This window comes from Elgaria multicarinata, chromosome 1 (genome assembly GCF_023053635.1).
Source record: "Elgaria multicarinata webbii isolate HBS135686 ecotype San Diego chromosome 1, rElgMul1.1.pri, whole genome shotgun sequence".
In the NCBI taxonomy this organism is placed as follows: Eukaryota; Metazoa; Chordata; class Lepidosauria; order Squamata; family Anguidae; genus Elgaria; species Elgaria multicarinata.
In genome coordinates this window covers 218,434,564-218,453,311 of record NC_086171.1, presented here as the reverse complement: position 1 = coordinate 218,453,311, position 18,748 = coordinate 218,434,564, and the positions used below count along the sequence as shown (strand labels likewise).

At 47.9% G+C, this 18,748-nt stretch overlaps 1 protein-coding gene across 1 annotated transcript; it reads left to right on the top strand.

The window, feature by feature from the left end:
• Window positions 1-1,253: 1,253 nt before the first annotated feature.
• LOC134411045 (kunitz-type serine protease inhibitor 4-like) lies at window positions 1,254-5,376 on the top strand. Its single transcript, XM_063144670.1, has 2 exons — window positions 1,254-1,338; window positions 5,207-5,376. The coding sequence occupies exons 1-2, from the start codon at window positions 1,254-1,256 to the stop codon at window positions 5,374-5,376; spliced, it is 255 nt and encodes an 84-aa protein (XP_063000740.1).
• The last annotated feature ends 13,372 nt before the right edge of the window (window positions 5,377-18,748 follow it).

Below are 18,748 nucleotides of genomic sequence, written 5' to 3'. Positions count from 1 at the left end.
ATTAGAGCTGTTCTCTCTAATATGGTGCATGGGCCTTCATCCAATGTTGCCTCCAAATTTACAGCTCCCTTCCTCGTAGGATTCAGTTTAAAGCCCTCCTGATGAAGTTCTTCATGCTGTGGCCGAACACATTCTTTCCAGTCCATGTGAGGTGCAACCCGTCCCTTGCCAGCAGTCCATCTTCCAAGTGGTGTAGCCCGTGGTCCCAGAATCCAAAACTCTCATGTCGGCACCACCTTCATAGCCCGGAGTTGTTCACTCGGAGTATTTTTCTTTCCCTTTCAGTTCCTCTTCTGAGAACTGGGAGGATGGACGAGAAAACTCTCTGGGCTCCAAAGTTCTTGAGTTTCTTTCCCAATGCTTCAAAGTCTGTCGTGATTTCTTTGCAGCTCCACTTGGCAGTATCATTTGTTCCCACCTGGATGAGAAGAATGGATATGAGAGGGGGCACCCTGCAATGTCATGGATGGAGGGAAGAGGGGAGCACCCTGCAAAGTCATCTAAGGGCATGCCATCACTGGGAAGCGCCCAGGATCAAGCCAACAGTTTGTTTCTGTCCGGGAATGTAATCAGCCTGGTCCACATCAGAGTGTGAAAAGATCCATGGATGGAGTCATTTGCATCCTGCCTGCTGCTGTGTGCAAAAATACTGTGTACTGGAGTGTTGATTCTAACAATAAGAATAGAGAAGGAGGAGGAGGACAAAGACTCTCTCCCTCCTACAAACTCATGAAGGGAATTTTCATCAACAGGCTTTCCTGTGCTTCCCAAATCAGATTATAACAATGGGTCATTAGGCTGGGGTAGTGGCACTGGTGGAATACAGCCCTCTGTAAAACTGAAATCAGAATCACTGAGGGGTCCTCTGCCAGAAGGCATGCCTTGCCTGGTGAGCGATAGAAGGTGGCAGTCCTCAAGATATTCTACATGCCCTACAACTTGAAAGCCAAGCTGTCCTGAGGCCAGGGAGCCTCCCTGGTAGCAACTTCCTTGTGCAGTTATCAAGGATGTTTGTATCTTTGCCCTTTTGCCCCTAGCAGAGCCTGGAACCATCTGCAGGTAGGTCATTCGGTCCCCAGGTCTTCTGTGATTGTCTGTTACAAGATCCGGTTGAAAATTCTTGTCCATTCTTTCCCCACGATGTCCACCTGTTTCCTTAATCTGCTGCTTCTGGAAAACCCCTTGAACCATTTGCTGAGGTATAAAAGAGGGGACGCGCTGGTTGGACAGTACACTCCCAAGCCGTGTACATCATGCGTTCTGGTAGCTTCCTCCTCCTTGTGGGTCTCCTTGCTTTCTGGGCTGAGCTGAGGCTCATCTCTGCTATTCCTCCTCCAGGTAAGATATTTCTTTGCCTTCTCCCTCTCCCATTGCATCCCCTCCTATGCGTTCCCAGGCTGAGTTCCTGGGAAGAGTTCTTACGTGATGCATATTGCTGGGAACAGCAGCATCACAGCTTGCATGAGGCTCCTTGCAGAGGGACCAGGGCTGCCTGGCCACTGTGTGAACAGAGTGCTGGACTAGATGGATCTTTGCTATGATCCAGCTTTATTATTATTATTATTATTATTATTATTATTATTATTATTATTTATTTATTTATTTATTTATTTATTTATATAGCACCATCAATGTACATGGTGCTGCACAGAGTAAAACAGTAAATAGCAAGACTCTGCCGCATAGGCTTACAATCTAATAAAATCCTAGTAAAACAATAAGGAGGGGAAGAGAATGCCAACAGGCACAGGGTAGGGTAAGCAGGCACAGGGTAGGGTAAAACTAACAGTATAGAGTCTGCACAACATCAAGTTTTAAAAGCTTTAGGAAAAAGAAAAGTTTTTAGCTGAGCTTTAAAAGCTGCGATTGAACTTGTAGTTCTCAAAGAGCTTGGCTCTTCTGATGTTCTTAAGGCGAACCATGTGGCTCATAAGAACATAAGAAGAGCCCTGAGGGTGGATCAGACCAAGCCCTTGTCTATACGACAGTGGGATTGCTCCTCATTAAATAAAAACCCGATTTTTCATTGATTCGAATGTAGGTAAAGAGCGTCACACTGCAGCAGCAACAGCGATTTATTTCCTGAATTATTATTTTTTATAGTGAGTTATTAATGTGCACATGCGCATTATCGCATTATCCCACATACAGTAATAAAGAGTAGAAGCCAACGAAGCTATAAATCTTATCTGCGGAGCTCCGCAGACTAATATAACACACAAACTGAGTGGGAGCAGGGATGAGGCTACAGAGGGAAAGGAAGGAGGCAGCAGAACACGTCTCTTCGTCTGGCTGCCCGTTTCCCTCACTTTTCTTTTTGTGAACCGCCCAGAGAGCTTTGCATATTGCGTGGTACAGAAATGCATATATAAATATAAATAGAGGAATGAATTTGTTTTAATAAGCTTTCTCTGCAGAACTCCGTAGAGAGACTTCAAACTAAAATCAGTGTGAACGAAGGAGGCAGCGGATTGGTGCAAAATCGGGAAATGGGCCAATCACGTTATCCTACCCTCAAAGCTTACTCACATGTCAAAATCCAACATAACTCCCCCAAAGACACACAGCCATAAGGCGGTGCAAACTTGGCCCCGATCTAAAAGTCGCGGTAAATTGTGAATGCAAATCTGCGCATTATTGCAGTTAAAACCCAGCGCTGAGGAAAATGGACGGCTGTGTCATGTAACCTAAAACATGAATATGCGCATTTAGGTTGGGGTAAAGAAGACGTATAGACAAGCCCCTGGGGTCCATCTAGTCCAGCACTCTGTTCCCACAGTGGCCAACCAGCTGTTGACCAGGGACCCACAAGGCAAGATATGAGTGCAGCAGGACCCTCCGGCAGTGGAGTTGAAGTGGTGGTGGATTCAGGGCCGGCGCTGCCATAGAGGCCAGTCAGACGGCTGCCTAGAGTGCCAAGGTAAGGGTGGCGCTGAATGGAGTGCCCGGAAGTCGCCCTCCCACTCCCAGAGTGGGCACACCGTTCTGAAGCCACCCTTCCGCCCCCCACCTCAGCATCCCTGGCTTGGCTTTGGCCAGCCGAAGCCAAGCCGGGACGCTGGGGTGGTGGTGGTGGAGCGGGTTGATGGCTCCATGTTCTGACTTCTGGCGTCTGCCGGACGTCAGAATGTAGAGCCGTCTGGCTGCCCCTCCCCCAGCATCCCACCTTGGCTTTGGCTGGGCGGGCGTCCAGCTGAAGCCAAGCCAGGGACGCTGGGGGGGTGGGCAAATGGATAGCTCCATGTTTACCCCCCCCCCAGGATCCCGCCTTGGCTTCGGCTGGGGGCGAACGGATGGCTCCACATTCGCCCCCCCCCCCCCAGTGTCCTGGCTTGGCTTCGGCTGGGCCCGCTGGATGTCAGAACGTGGAGCTGCCTGCCCACCCCACTGCAGCATCCCGCCCAGCTGAAGCCAAGCCGGGATGACTTCAGGTGAGGGGAAGGTAACGCAGCCTCCATCCCTGCCTGTCTCCGCCTACCGGGAGTGGGGGTGAATATGCTGGGGTTAGGGGTACACTGGGGTGGGGTGGGGTGAAAGCAGCTCACCTTGCCTAGGGCACAAAAAAGCCTGGCACCGGCCCTGGGTGGATTGCACGACCCCTATAAGCCTTCTGCCAGAGCGACCAGTTGTGTTTGCCCACCTGGCTGCGCTGCCCGCCCTCCTGCCAGGGCTTTCTTCTCCCAGGGCATTGCCTCCTTCCCCTTGATCAGAAACTGCTCCAGGACACCAAAGAGACCCGACGGACAGAAGTTTCCCCTCTCCTTTGTTTGTGTCTCCCTGTGGGGTTTCTTTCTTTCTTTTCATCCTGTGTTGAACCTTTGAAGCCAAAGTTATCTTTGCATGTTATCTGTTTTACGTTTGTAAGGTTTTAAATTTTGCATATTGATTTTGAAAGTGTAATGTTTTTATCTTTGATAAACCGCCCAGAGAGCTTCAGCTATGGGGCAGTATAGAAATGTAATAAATCATAGAATCATAGAATAGCAGAGTTGGAAGGGGCCTAGAAGGCCATCGAGTCCAACCCCCTGCTCAAGGCAGGAATCCACACTAATGCATCCCTGACAGAGGGTTGTCCAGCTGCCTCTTGAAGGCCTCTAGTGTGGGAGAGCCCACAACCTCCCTAGGTAACTGGTTCCATTGTCATACTGCTCTGACAGTCAGGAAGTTTTTCCTGATGTCCAGCTGGAATCTGGCTTTCTTTAACTTGAGCCCGTTATTCCGTGTCCTGCACTCTGGGAGTATAATAATAATAACTCTGGTTCACAAAGATGGCCTTGCCCAATCATCCCAGTGTTCAATCTTCCATTTTAGTCAGGCAACAGCCATCAATCTCCAGGAGCAGCCAGAGAGACGAGGCCCCTAGGCAGTTCAAGAGTGGGAGGTGATGCAGAGATGCCCCTCCTGGCTTTTCCCCAACATCCTTTACGGCACCTAAAGATGGTAGACGGCCCCCAGGGCCAGCACAGGGGGTCCTGCCGCCTGGGGTGGGAGTACAGGCCACCACCCTCTGTCCCCCCTCCCTGGCGATGAGGACAGCTCCAGCAGCAACGGTATTGCCTCTGCTTTGGGCTTCACTCTGAGGGGTCCACAGGGCAAAGAATTGGGGGGGGGAGGCCCCTGGACTCCCCAGAAGCCGGCTGTGTCTTGCCATTCCTGAGATCCACAGCTGTCCTTCTCTTGCAGTCATATTTGCCATAGCAGGAGAACACCTGAGAGGCAGGTAGAGGAAGCACAAGCAGTCACGGCTGCTCCTGATTGCCACGGCGGCTGCTTCCCTGCTCTTGGCATTCGCCCAGTGCTGCTCTCTGGATCCTCCGCCTGCCTAATACCTTGCTCTAAGAAGTCCTCCGCATGAGGCTCTGATCCGCCAAGGGGCACACACTTCTCCTGGGGGGAGCAGGGCAGGCAGTAATGGTGACGCCAAGCTGGAGCAAAGGATTCACAAACTGTGTCCAGGATGACGGGGTTGTCCAGCTGCCCCTTGAATGCTCTCCCACACTGGAGACATTCAAGAGGCAGCTGGACAACCATCTGTCGGGGATGCTTTAGGGTGGATTCCTGCATTGAGCAGGGGGCTAGACTAGATGGCCTTGTAGGCCCCTTCCAACTCTGCTATTCTAGGATTCTATGATTCTATGACTTCCCCAGCGAGACAGGAATTGGATCCGGTCATAACCACAAGCCAACGAGCTCTTCTTCTCCACAGATGTTTGCCAATTTCCCAAGGATCCAGGAAGCTGTAAACTATCTCTCCTCCGTTATTTCTACAACCCAGCTACCAACAGGTGTCAGAAGTTCATTTATGGTGGCTGCAAGGGGAACGGAAACAATTTTGAGACTCTAGAGCAATGTCAGAAAACCTGTGTAGGTAAGTGAGAGCAAGATAAGTGAGGAGCCACAAGGAGGGTCTGTTTTCAGAGGAAAACAGGAAGTTTATTTCCCCCAAACCCAGGGCAGGACCAGAACAAACACAGGGGCACAGCTCTGCAGAGAGGGGGACCTTCCCCGAGGCCTCCTGCTCCCCTCAGCTTTTCACCCATGCGGTGTTCCCCTCAGCCCTTCATGCTGGATCAGACCAACGGCCTGTTCCCCAGCGGCTAGGACTGAGAGGCAAGCTGCCTCCGATATGGGAAGTCATCCATGCATGCACTCCCGAGGGCCCCAGAGGCCCAAATGGTCACCTGCAGGTCCTCCAGCCCACAACCAGACCATTGCTTATTCCTAGTGGAGCCAATATTAGGGGTGGGTGGGGGGCTGCAGGGACTGTGGTGGCAGCCAGCAGACAAGGCATCTGCCTCCCTTCCCTCGGGTTGCTTTCCATGTCGTTACTACAGCAGGGAGCCAGTCAGGCCTTAGGAGGGGACTCCTGCTTGGATAATATGACCGGAAAGGAACCAGATGTGCATTGAGTGATGCCTGCTGCCATGGCAGAGTCGCACTCCTGCCACAGCAGCCATGACCTGGAGATAGTTGTGCCAAGCAGGGAGGCCAGAACACTTCTCCAGCCCACTGGGATTGCCCCTGTCCCTACACTAAGGTGACATGTTCCCATGAATTGCTGCTTGTAGCACTCCGACATCCCTTTCGCCACACCGTGCAGAGAGCTGAGCTAAGCAGGGTGAACATGAGTGCCGGTTCCGTCCCACCCTAGGAACCCTGGGAGTCTCTGAGAGCAGGAAGGCCTGGGGCCTCCATCCCACCTACCCATGAGAGGTTCTCCACCCACAAGGGGTCTCACAGCCAGAGGTCTGTTCTGTGTTGCAGCTGGGAACCCTGGACTCTGCCCCAAGCCGCCTCAACTATTCATCGGAAAATGCCGTTTCCAATGCCTTAATGACAGCGCCTGCCCAAAGGGTCAGAAGTGCTGCCAATACAAATGCTGGAAAATCTGCCTCAATGCCGTCTAAGGTGAGACACATTTAGGATAGGTTCTGTGGCACTTTCAGTCCCCATGCCATGGCAGCGGAGTCAAATAAAGAAAAGAGATGAGACTGGAGGGGTTCAGGGTGGTCTTAGGATCTAGATTTTGGAACTTGGGCTTAATTCTGTTATCATTTTCTGTAAAGCCCCCAAGTACCACGTGTCCAGGGCGATGCCGTGTAAATACACGATTATCATGGAGGGGATGATCTCTCCAGCCACAGAAGGGGTGTCCCTTTTCAGAACTCCCCAGTATGCTGCTGCTACTGCTTCTCCTATAGGTGCCCAAACTCAGCAGGTCCTCTGGACCCATAGAAGGGACTGGAGGCTGAATGACATGCATTTCTTTAAAATATGCATCTATACTGTGTGTCCAGGTAGCTCAAAGACTGGAAGAAAGGGATGTGGGGGAGAGAGGCAGAGCATGAGGGTGACCTGTTGGACTGGAGTCTGAAGGGGGCAAACGTTCTCCATTCTCCTGCTACCCATTAAAGCAGAGAAACAGGTGTGGTAGGAAGTGGCTGAGTAAGTTCCACGCCTAGCCTCCAGGGGGCGTCCGCTGCCTCTGGGGACATCAGTGCGGAGCAAAGCAGGCAGGCAAGCAGACACACCTCATGAAGGAGAGGGTTCTATCATGCTGTGATCAACCAGGATGATCAGGGGTCTGGAAACAAAGCCCTGTGAAGAGAGACTGAAAGAATTGGGCATGTTTAGCCTGGAGAAGAGAAGATTGAGGGGAGACATGAGAGCACTCTTCAAATACTTAAAAGGTTGTCACACAGAGGAGGGCCAGGATCTCTTCTCGATCCTCCCAGAGTGCAGGACACGGAATAACGGGCTCAAGTTAAAGGAAGCCAGATTCCGGCTGGACATCAGGAAAAACTTCCTGACTGTTAGAGCAGTGCGACAATGGAATCAGTTACCTGGGGAGGTTGTGGGCTCTCCCACACTAGAGGCCTTCAAGAAGCAGCTGGACAAGCATCTGTCAGGGATGCTTGAGGGTGGATTCCTGCCTTGAGCAGGGGGTTGGACTCGATGGCCTTGTAGGCCCCTTCCAACTCTGCTATTCTATGATTCTATGATCAACTGGGCATCCAGTCATAAGAGACCTCAGGCTGACGAAGGCACAATGGCAGCAGTGAACCTCTAACAGAAATAGGTAGATGCTGGGGCTCAAGCACACTTGGAAGCCCCGGCTCTCCCACTGTCATAGAATCATAGAATCATAGAATAGCAGAGTTGGAAGGGGCCTGTCAATCGTCCCTCTCTACCCTCACAATACCAGATGTATGGGCGCTGGCTGTGATTACTCAGCTTGGGAGAAAGGCACTCTGTGTGTGCTCAAAGGCACATGCAGAGTGCCTTTTTCTGTCCTAGGGCTCGTGAAGGAAGCAGGCTCTTGGGTAGCTCTGTGGTCCCTCAGCCCCACTTGGAAACAACTCTGGGCAGAACCTTCTCTTCATACTCGACTCTCCGTTCTTTTCTCTGCAGCAGGAAGAGGCCAGAGATGCAGAAGGACGGCCCCATCCTGAATGGTGTCCAGTGCTCTCGAGGTCAAGGCCGCAACCTGGACCAAGCACCTTCCCCTCCCCACCCTCTGCGGTGACCCACCCCTTGGCTGGGCTCTTTTCTTCCCTTTTTTCAATAAAGGCTTCAGTTCATTGCATTCCTCTGAGTGTCCTTCTTGGGGGTCCTTTCCTGTCCCCTGGAGCCGTCCTCTGCCGTAAGGCCAGGCACTGTCCCCTTGTGGACAGGCGAGGGCCAACAGGTTGTACGTTTCTCCACCATCTGACTTCCAAGAGAAAATGACTAAATACAGTAAAGCCAGCTTAAAACTAGCCCTCCTTTGTTGCCACCCACCTAACCTCTGAAGACCAGGACACTGCAGTAGAACCTCCAAAGACGATCTCAGATTTTGCAGTGATTCCTATGAGAAAAGTTGGTCCATTCCACATCATAAAGGGAATTGAAGAGAGAGAGAGAGAGAGAGAGAAAGGGATGAAGAATAGAATGGAATGGAATAGATAGACCACGGAAATGGTCCCGTCCCAAATGGCCACAATATTCTTCTGGGCTCCTGAAAGGCCACAGGGATGCATTGGGCAAAGAGAAGCAGCCCCACAGGAAAGAGCAGGAGACCCCAAACTGTTTGTAGGTGACAGAGGCGGTTCCCCCAAACACTCCAAGAATCCCGATGTGATGCTTGGTCCATGGTCATGACCCCTTCTTGGTCTGTGGGAATGACCCCTTCTGGCACATGGCCATAATCAGTGTCCTTCTGAATAACCATAAGGAGACAATGGAATGGAGACAACCAGTTCCATGGGGAACAGCAGGAGCCCCAAGCTCATAACGCCCTCCTGCAAATGCCGCTCATACATCATAGAAATGGCGCCTCCTTCTGAATGGCCATAGAATTCAACTGGAGTTCTGGAAGAAGTGATAGAAGGAGTCCCACAGGAGATATCAGGTGTCACAGAATTCTTCATGAGTGTACAGAGGGCGAACACTTAAATTATCTCATGGGTCCCAGTGCCAGAACCCCTCCATAGCAATGGGCTCTTCTCCCCAAGGGGCATAGGAATGCATTGGACTGAATAAAGACCATACAGAAGTAAATGCATATTGATTTAATAACACTGAATCAGATATTACATTATTATTATTATTTATTTATTTATATAGCACCAACAATGTACTTAGTGCTGTGCAAAATATACAAATAATACAGCGATACCCTGCCTAGAGGCTTACAATCTAAAATTACAGTCAGACAATCTAGCATACACTTTGACTGATAAATTCAATTAAAATTTTGAACTTGTATTTTTTTTTTAATTTAAGATGACTTCTCACACTTGCATTAAGTGCAGCAAATGGCTGAGAACCACTTGCAATTGCAAATTCTTGAGTGGCATGTTTTGCACCCGCAATGCCAATACGTGAGAGGGAGCCTCATTTATTTATTTATTTATTTATTTATTATTTAGAATATTTATATACCGCTCCCCATTGAAAAATTTCGGAGCGGTGTAAATGAAAATAAAAACAGAATAAAACAGTTAAAACAAAATTTAAAAGAAGCAAAAAAACAGAGATTCAAGGCTGCATATTAAGGAAAGGCTTCTTAGAACAAAGATGTTTTCAGGAGGTGCCGAAAGGAGTACAAGGTTGGCGCCTGCCTGACCTCCAGAGGCAGGGAGTTCCATAGGAGGGGGGCCACCACGCTGAAGGCTCTTCCCCTGGTGGACTCCAGTCGGAGGATGGATCTAGGTGGAACCACCAGGAGCAGGCCCTCGGATGACCTCAGTGACCGGGCGGGTTGGTAGGGGAGAAGGCGCTCTCCCAGGTATCAGGTACCTTTTGCTGCACCCACTCCAGCAAAGGGGAAGGAGGACATTGTTCGTGTGATGCAGATTTGGCTGCATGCAGGAGACACCTGAGTGGCAAATGCTGTAACTTGAGGGATCTCATTCAAGAGCACCATCCAGCTGACTGACATGTGGACTCGCCAGGTGGGTTGGTATCCATAGAAACATGGGGCTGATGTTGAGCAGGCTTCCGAGTTCCTGCAAAACCTCTCGTAATGATATTGCAATGGTCCGGAAGCGTCCCTGGCCGTGTTTTTTGCAATCAAAATTGTAGAAGAGAAGTTTGCGTGGGCTGGGCACTGGGGTTTTCAGCCTCCGGCAGCAAAATGCCTTTGGCTGGGATCACAAAGCAGAGCCTCCTCAGAGATCTTAAGCAACACTTTGTGTGGCTACTGTGAAAGGAATTGAAAATAAAACTGCCAGTATCATAATCTCTTCATTAAATCTATGGTACAACCACCCTTAAAATACTTTCTACGGTTCTGTTCACTGCACCTCAAAGAGGATACTGTAAATCTGGAAAAACAAAGGAAAAGGCCAAGCAAAATTACCAAGCGGCTGGAGCAATGTGCCTCTAAGGGAAGGCTGCAACATCTGGGACTCTTTAGCTTAGAAAAACGGGGTGTCAGTGGGGGGACATGATAAAGGTGCATAAAGTTATGCATTGGGTAGATAAAGTGGATCACACTATTCGGTCCCAACAGAGTCATCCCATGAAGCTGATTAGTGAGAGATTAAGAATAAATAAAAGGAATTACTTCTATGGGATTCACTTTCACAAGATGTGAAGGCTACCAATTTCCCATTCTGTGGGAAATCTCTCTTCATAGGGCTTTGTTTCCAGACCCTTGAACATCCTCGTTGCCCTCTTCTGAACACACTCCAGCTTGTATGGAGCCCAGAACTGGATGCAATACTCAAGATGAGGCCTAACCAGTGCCGAATAGAGAGGAACCAGGACCTCGTGCAATTTGTAAGCTATGCTTCTATTAAAAGGTTGTCACACAGAGGAGGGCCAGGATCTCTTCTCTATCCTCCCAGAGTGCAGGACACGGAATAATGGGTTCAAGTTACAGGAAGCCAGATTCCAGCTGGACATCAGGAAAAACTTCCTGACTGTTAGAGCAGTACGACAATAGAACCAGTTACCTAGGGAGGTTGTGGGCTCTCCCACACTAGAGGCCTTCAAGAGGCAGCTGGACAGCCCTCTGTCAGGGATGCTTTAGGATGGGTTCCTGCATTGAGCAGGGGGTTGGACTCGATGGCCTTGTAGGCTCCTTCCAACTCTGCTATTCTATGATTCTATGATTCTAATAGATACAATTCAAATTCTTACAAGCTCATTTACACTGGGATAGTTTGCTTGGAATCTATTCCCAATTTCTCCTATCTTTTGTCCACAGCAGGCAGCCACAGTTTGAAATGTGCAAAGCTGGTGTCTCAATGCTGTGATGAAATGGAAACCACCTCTTGCACATGCAGCCCAAGAGTGGGGAGGACGCTAAAGCAATATCTTGGGGGGGGGCAGGGGGAAGGAGCATTGTTTCTTTGTTAATTCAAGAGCCCTGGTGTTGACACCAGGAGGGGCTCAGAGATCTGTCTGTTGCAACCACATATTGTATTTCTTTCTGCTGACACGGAAAGGCTTTACCTGGCTTGCAGGATCTCAAGCAAGAAGGTCTTCTTTCTTGGGAGGTGGGAGGTGGGGGATGGGGGTCCCCTCCCCAATGCAAGCACTCCTCACTGGGAAAGGTCAGCCACAGCTCTGCCGCTTTTGGGTCATGGGGGGTTGTTGAAAAATGGAGTGGTAACCAGCTTAGAATTTTCATCTTTTTTGGGCTTATTATCATCTGTTTCCACTTCAGTGATTTACCTTTAAAGAAAACAATATAAAGCCTTAATTATTACAGCTAGTTCTTAATGATTACAGCTGGTCAAGAACGCACTGATCCTGGAGATTTTCATTTTTTGGCTGTGGATCTAAGGTTTGGGATTTGCTATTCCTTTCACTTATGACAACAGTATTCTTGAAAATGATGTAATATATATATATATATATATATATATATATATATATATATATATATTCAATTCTTTTTTGAAGGACTTAAAAAAGCCTTTTTGATATATGAGGAATAAACTCAACAAATCTCAAAGGGGCCTACAAGGCCATCAAGTCCAACCCTCTGCTCAATGCAGGAATCCAAACTAAAGCATCCCTGACAGATGGTTGTCCAGCTGCCTCTTGAATGCCTCTAGTGTGGGAGAACCCACAACCTCCCTAGGTAACTGGTTCCATTGTCATACTGCTCTAATAGGAAGGTTTTCCTGATGTCCAGCTGGAATCTGGCTTCCTTTAACTTGAGCCCATTATTTCGTGTCCTGCACTCTGGGAGGATCGAGAAGAGATCCTGGCCCTCCTCTGTGTGACAACCTTTTAAAGTATTTAAAAGGTTGTCACACAGAGGCAAAGTATACTTTTACCTTAAAGTATCTGAAGAGTGCTATCATGTCTCCCCTCCATCTTCTCTTCTCCAGGCTAAACATGCCCAGTTCAGTCTCTCTTCATAGGGCTTTGTTTCCAGACCCCTGTTCATCATGGTTGCCCTCCTCTGAACACGCTCCAGCTTGTCTGCGTCCTTCTTGAATTGTGGAGCCCAGAACTGGACGCCATACTCTAGATGAGGCCTAACCAGGGCCGAATAGAGGGGAACCAGTACCTCACGTGATTTGGAAGCTATACTTCTATTAATGCAGCCCAAAATAGCATTTGCCTTTCTTGCAGCCATATCGCACTGTTGGTTCATATTCAGCTTGTGATCTACAACAAGATCCTTCTCATTTTTAGTATTCAGCTATTTGAGTTTAGTTATTGTTAGCAATTTGTTCAGTTTCATTAACTACTTAAGCTTGATTATTAAAAAATAATTTGTGGGTTATACAATAAATTATATAAAATGTTTGTTCACTTATGTTGTCATATAAAATGTGTGTTTAACACCGCAGTTTCTTTGATATTATTTAATATTTTAGCAATTGTGTGCTGACTAGCATTATTATATTTTTCCTATTCTTTAAAACATGGTTCAACATGACATGGAAACTCAGGTGCCCCCAGTGAGGTCACTTTCTCTAAATTTTGCCATAATGTAGAGGTGAGGTGTGGAGCAAACTTCAAAATATTGGAGTGTTTTGAAATCCTGGAATTCTCACGTATTTTCTTTTCGTGTGCACATGCCGGTATATTCATTCATTGTTATTTATTACGGTCACAGACCAGCAAAATCAACACCAAAACATACAAAGGAGAGATAAAAAGTGACATAAAAACAAAACACAGCTTGGTGAGCTGCTTCTCTCAGAAGGATGGCAACGTTATTTTTCTAATTTGCATTGAGGTCATGTGAAACTTAGGGCCTTGCTAGACCTACCGGGTGTTCCGTGGTTGAGGAGGGGTGAATCCGGATTTTCCTGTTTAGGTGTGACGCCTCATGGACCACACCTTGTGAGGATTATCCCGGTGTTGGAGGGTCGTGGTTGCGGGAGTTTGCTCCGGTTGTGGTGCTGTCGGGTCGAGCACGGCATGCGCAGCCACACCGGCCTGATTTCCGGGTTCTTTTCTTTCGCTCGCCGCACGATTTGTGCAAGTGCGAAAGAGTGCAATTTGCGTATATCGGCGGCGGTGGCTGAAGTGCTGCTGCTGCTGTGGTTCCTTGCCGCTGCCCCCCCCTCAGGCTGGGCACAGGGGAGCCAGTTGGGATTGGGGGATGACCCACAGGGGGTGCGGCCAGTGGTGGCAGGAGGATGGGAACAAGTGGCATTGTTGAGCGGCAACATTGACAAGGCAGGGATGCTGCCATTTCCTTTCGGGGGTGATGACAGGCGTACTGTGATCCGAGGACAGCCATCTGCATGGGCACTCTGCGCCTACACATCCCATTACACCTCTGAGTTTTGCCGGCGATGACCGGCCCTGTGCCCTCCCCACCCCCATCCCACGGAGCCAACCCACATCTGGGCATAGCCATGGCAGCACTCTGTCCGCATGCCCTTGGATTTAGTGCGGCACTCTTCAGCGGTTCGCTTATGGCCTCTCTTGCCCATCTCCCGTGCAACTTGTTGGAACACATTCAAGTTGCGGTGGCTAGCCCTCAGCTGCTCCTGTATCCTCTGTTCTCCCCATATGTCCAGCAGATCTAGTATCTCCTGGTGGCGCCAAGTGGTTCCCCTCCCCTTCGGACCCATTCCTGATACCTACACAGGGGCCAACCAGAAAGAAGGGGGGCTCGTCAGTTTCCGCACCACCGGAGGTGAGAAACTGGCATCAGCAGCCTGCTGCTGTCACTCCCCGCCCCCAGCAAATGCAGTCGGTAGGATAGGGGAGTGTATTGACACAGTGCAACTGGGCCCCAGGGCAGGTCCCCCCCTGGGCTGACTGTTCCCTGACCTTCCGCCTGGCACCGCGTGGCCGATGGAAAATGGCCGCCCACCCTCGCTTGTTGCCCCCTTACAGCCAGCTGCCGAGTACCCACACTAATAGGCACACAGCCCTGCATGCCTCTACCGTGCTCGCCTTTACATCTTCCGCGCAGCGTGAACCACCGGCATGAGGACGGTACCTGTGGCTGCCCACCATGACGGGTCACCAACTTCCCATTACAGTTGGATGCCCACCTTCCCAAAAAGTGACCCACACAGAGGTACCGAACTGCACATAACCCACACATCCACCACACACCCCCAACCACTCACCAGCCACTTTTTTGGTCCTCCGTTCATGCGCAAAGTGGGCCCGTTTGGTTTTAAAAAAACCCCGCCGCTCCGCTCCGCTGCCACAGCTGCGCATGGGGCGCAAACGGTGGAGGAGGTTTGTCCGAAGCCGCTGGCCACTCCCCTTAGCATGCCTTTTCCTGACCAGTGCTGACCTCGCCGGAAACTGCGCTGACCTCATTTCGTTCCACACCTCTGCCTCCCGTATCCAAAGTAGCGTGTGCTGACAGAAAAGGCTGCGCTTAAAGCCGTTTCATAAAACACGGGAAAACAGAGGTTTCACCACAGGATGAACACGGATCCTGGTGAACGTCATGTGGATCTATAAAGATGACAACAGTATGTAACGTGCGCTGCAGCCCCGTCTAGCAACGGCCTTAGAGACCCTTTCAGTAATATGGGAGGACACATCCCTTAAACAGATTAATGCCAACGTTGTGGGGCTATACCCAGAACAGGCTGTTAATAAAGGAAAGATTAACTTTTTCTGCAATCCTCATACATGATACAATGCAACATGACATGTTCAACAGATTCTATTGCTCCAGAACCACAGGGACATCTCCGTTCATTAACCGTGATCTTACTAAATCGTCCTTCTAGTAATGCTGATGGCAACACATTAAAGCGAGCGAGGGTAAATGCTCTCCTATACTTGGGAATGGTTAAAGCATACAGATATGAAGCTGCAGTGAGCCCATAGTTATTAGAATTATTGTAGAGCAGCGGAGAGCAAGATTTGTTAGCAGCAGTTCTTAAATGCTGTAGATCTAGATCTATTAGTCTTTGAACAACAAGAGATTGGGCCTTCTGGAGCCCATAGTTGCCTACAGCTTCCACAGAGAAGCCCAGCCTAAGTAGCTTCTTCTCCATCTCTCTCATCCAACGAATCTGAGAGCAGTAAAGAGAGATAGTTACCAGGAGCTGCAAGAAAGTGTAGCCGTAGCCACCGTTTAAAGGCCTCAATCCATGCCTTGCACATGCTGGTATATGAAACACGCAAGTGTGTGCTTACAACAACTGATTTGTTCAGTATAGTGAACAAGGCTGCTGCTGGAGGAAGGTCAGGGTGGCCATGAGTGTCCTTGCAAACATCAAAGCCACATCTCCCAAACTATGGGAGAAAAGTGAAAAGGATCATCCACTCCTTTGCAGAATTGTGTTTCTGAGAGGGAAAAGTTCCCAAAAGGTAGATAAAACATGGGCTGATAACTAAAGGATCACGAAAGTGTCTGGATGCCCCATCAAATCATTGCAACAAACCGTAGAAAAGGCTTATTAAAAGTTCCATATGGAAGCGACCTGCACAGAATGTGGCACAATAACAATCCCATGGTGCTGATCCCTAAAGCAAGATTCATTTACTCAGAAGTAAGTCACAAACTGTGCTTATAATTGCAGCCTTCAGTTGGCAAAGGGCACTCTGCATTTGGCATAGTTTAAAGTGATTCATACATCTCCCAGCCACTGAGATTACTCAAATTACCCCTTTGATTATTCATTTCATCTTTGCAGCCCACCACATCAGCACTTCACCACAACATGATGACAATGATGAAGTCCAAGCTGCAGCTAGGAAGGAAGGGCCCACCTTGCCGCAACGCAGCCAACAAGGGCAGGTTAAGCCAAGCCTATCAACTGTCTGGTGGATCATTTCTCCTGGCAGGTGGATCCATAGTGCTTTCTTAGTCCCTTTGAGAGACTTCTTGGAGCCTGAAGATTGCTCCATGCCAGGAAGGGAGGAGAAGACACGGGATAGTTAGCAAAATTGGTGGGAACAGCAGGAAGACAGGGCCTCAGTGGAGAGGGTATCATGAATCAAACAGAAATTCACTACCACAAGATGGACACCTGATGAATATAAGGCGTTTTACCTCCCATATCAGAACCAGCCGACCTCTTCATGCCAGTTGTTGGGAATACAAGCAGGAGGACGCTGTGGTGGGCTTCCCATAGACGTCCGGTGGCCACTCCATGGGCACAGCACACTAGACGAGCCTTGAGCCTGATACCGCATGGGCCTCTTCTAGGGTTCTTACACGTTTATGTGCAATATCATCAAAACAGCAAAAGCCCATAATAAAATACAACTGATTAAATTAAATAAAAGAGCTCATGCAAACGTACAGCTACGCTGCCGGGTCTGCTTGACAGAGACAAAGTGTTCTATGTACACAATAAGATTCCTATCAGTTGCACATAACATCCTAATGCCTCTAAGATGCTATCCACAACACAATGCAACTTCTAGAACAATGGGGGACGTTTCAGGACCGAGGGCAGAGCCATGGAGGGAAACACTGTCTGCAGGCCAAGCAATTACGGGTGGATAATTTTGGTTGCTCTTTTCTCCATCTTTTTTCCCCCTAGCTCATGCAGAATTCAGTTCTGGAACTCATCACAAGCCCACTCTTAGTCAAGATCTACACGACTGCTTTATAGTGGCGTTGAAGTGCACTGATAACTGCTGGGGCACAAGACACATTCCATATACCACTTTCATAGTGTTATTCCCTGCTTTTTATTCCACATTCGTAATGAATTGACACACTAGAGGCCTTCAAGAGGCAGCTGGACCACCATCTGTCAGGGATGCTTTAAGGTGGATTCTGGCATTGAGCAGGGGGTTGGACTCGATGGCCTTAGAGGCCCCTTCCAACTCTACTAATCTGCAGTTCTATAATGACATCACAAAGCCTATTCAGAGTGAGGTTAATGTCTCCACTCACTCATATTCTGAATGAGTGTTTATGTCCCTAACTGAATAATTACTGGACATGAGGGCATTTGAGTGTGTGTGTGTAAAAGCTTTCATGCTAAGTCCCCCTGTTCTGTCTCAGTCCAATCATGGGTGGATTCCTGCATGGAGCAGGGGGTTGGACTCAATGGCCTTCCAACTCTGCTATTCTATGATTTATTAGTTCATGAATAATGTGTAAGCCAATTACATACTGACTTCCCTCTGGATCATTAAGGCTTTAGAGAATATTAGGTTTTGGTTTATTTTGTTTTTCTTTTTTTTCTTTTTTTAATAATTTTTATTCATTTTCAACACTATATAAACATAGATAAACATTACCAAAATATAACTGAAACAAAACACAATAAGAAAAAAAATCATCAAATATCTGCTGCATACATATTGAATAATTGTTGAGTACAAATATCAAAAACTATTACATATACCTTATCATACTACAACATCTTCGTTCTTAACATAAAAGTGCACCCCCCACCTCGGGATCATTCTTGAGTCCAAAATCTAATCGTTTCTTCTGCTGGTGGTTTCCCACTTCCCTTAGTAAACACAAACACTAGGAACTGTTTCCAGATTCCTTCGAACTCATTTATTTTAGTTACGCCTTTTCTCCACTTAATATTACATGTCAGTTTATCATTAATGGCTATGTCCCATACTTCTTTATACCATTCCTCAATAGAATATTCCCCTTGGATCTTCCAGTTCCTAGCTACCATCAGTCGTGCTGCAACCAACAAACTCGATATCAGCTCTATAGTTCCTTTTCCACACTTTATATCTTCAAATAGTGACAGCAATGCTATTTTTGGTGTTTGTTCTATTTTCATTCCCACTATTTCTTCAATTTCTGAGAACACCATCTTCCATAATCTTTGTACATATTTGCATTGCCACCACATATGTAAATACGTTCCTTTTTCCCCACAACCTCTCCAACAATTTGCTGAATGTTGATCACTTATCTTATTCAATCTAACCGGGGTTAGGTACCACCTCCATAAAATTTTTAAAAAAATTCTCCTTTATTCTTACTGATAAACTTCTCAACACTCTTTGTTTCCATAGTCCCTCCCAGCTCTGTCGCCCTATTTGTATCTTCAAATCTGATTCCCAAACCATTTTCTCTGTATTCTCTCTGAACTCCTTCTCTAACAATATTTTATATATTTCACTCATTAATCCTTTTGAAACTTTACTACCTCCTTTTCCTTTCTCCTTACTTACTACTAATTCTTCAAACCTCGTCATCTTTCTGCACATTCTATTATCTTTAATCCACTTTTTATTCCATTGTTCTAATTGACCATATTCTAGCCAAGATAGCTTCTTCTCCTTTAGCAAATTTTCCATATCCTCTCTTGTTTTAATATCTCTTACCCAATCCTTTAATTTTATTTTATTTTTCTCTTTTAATATTTTACATAAT

Coding starts and splice junctions, on each gene's coding strand:
- LOC134411045 (XM_063144670.1), top strand. CDS start 1,254: ATGCGTTCTGGTAGCTTCCTCCTCCTTGTGGGTCTCCTTGCTTTCTGG. Junction 1,339..5,206: donor CTCTGCTATTCCTCCTCCAG/GTAAGATATTTC, acceptor TCTTCTCCACAG/ATGTTTGCCAATTTCCCAAG.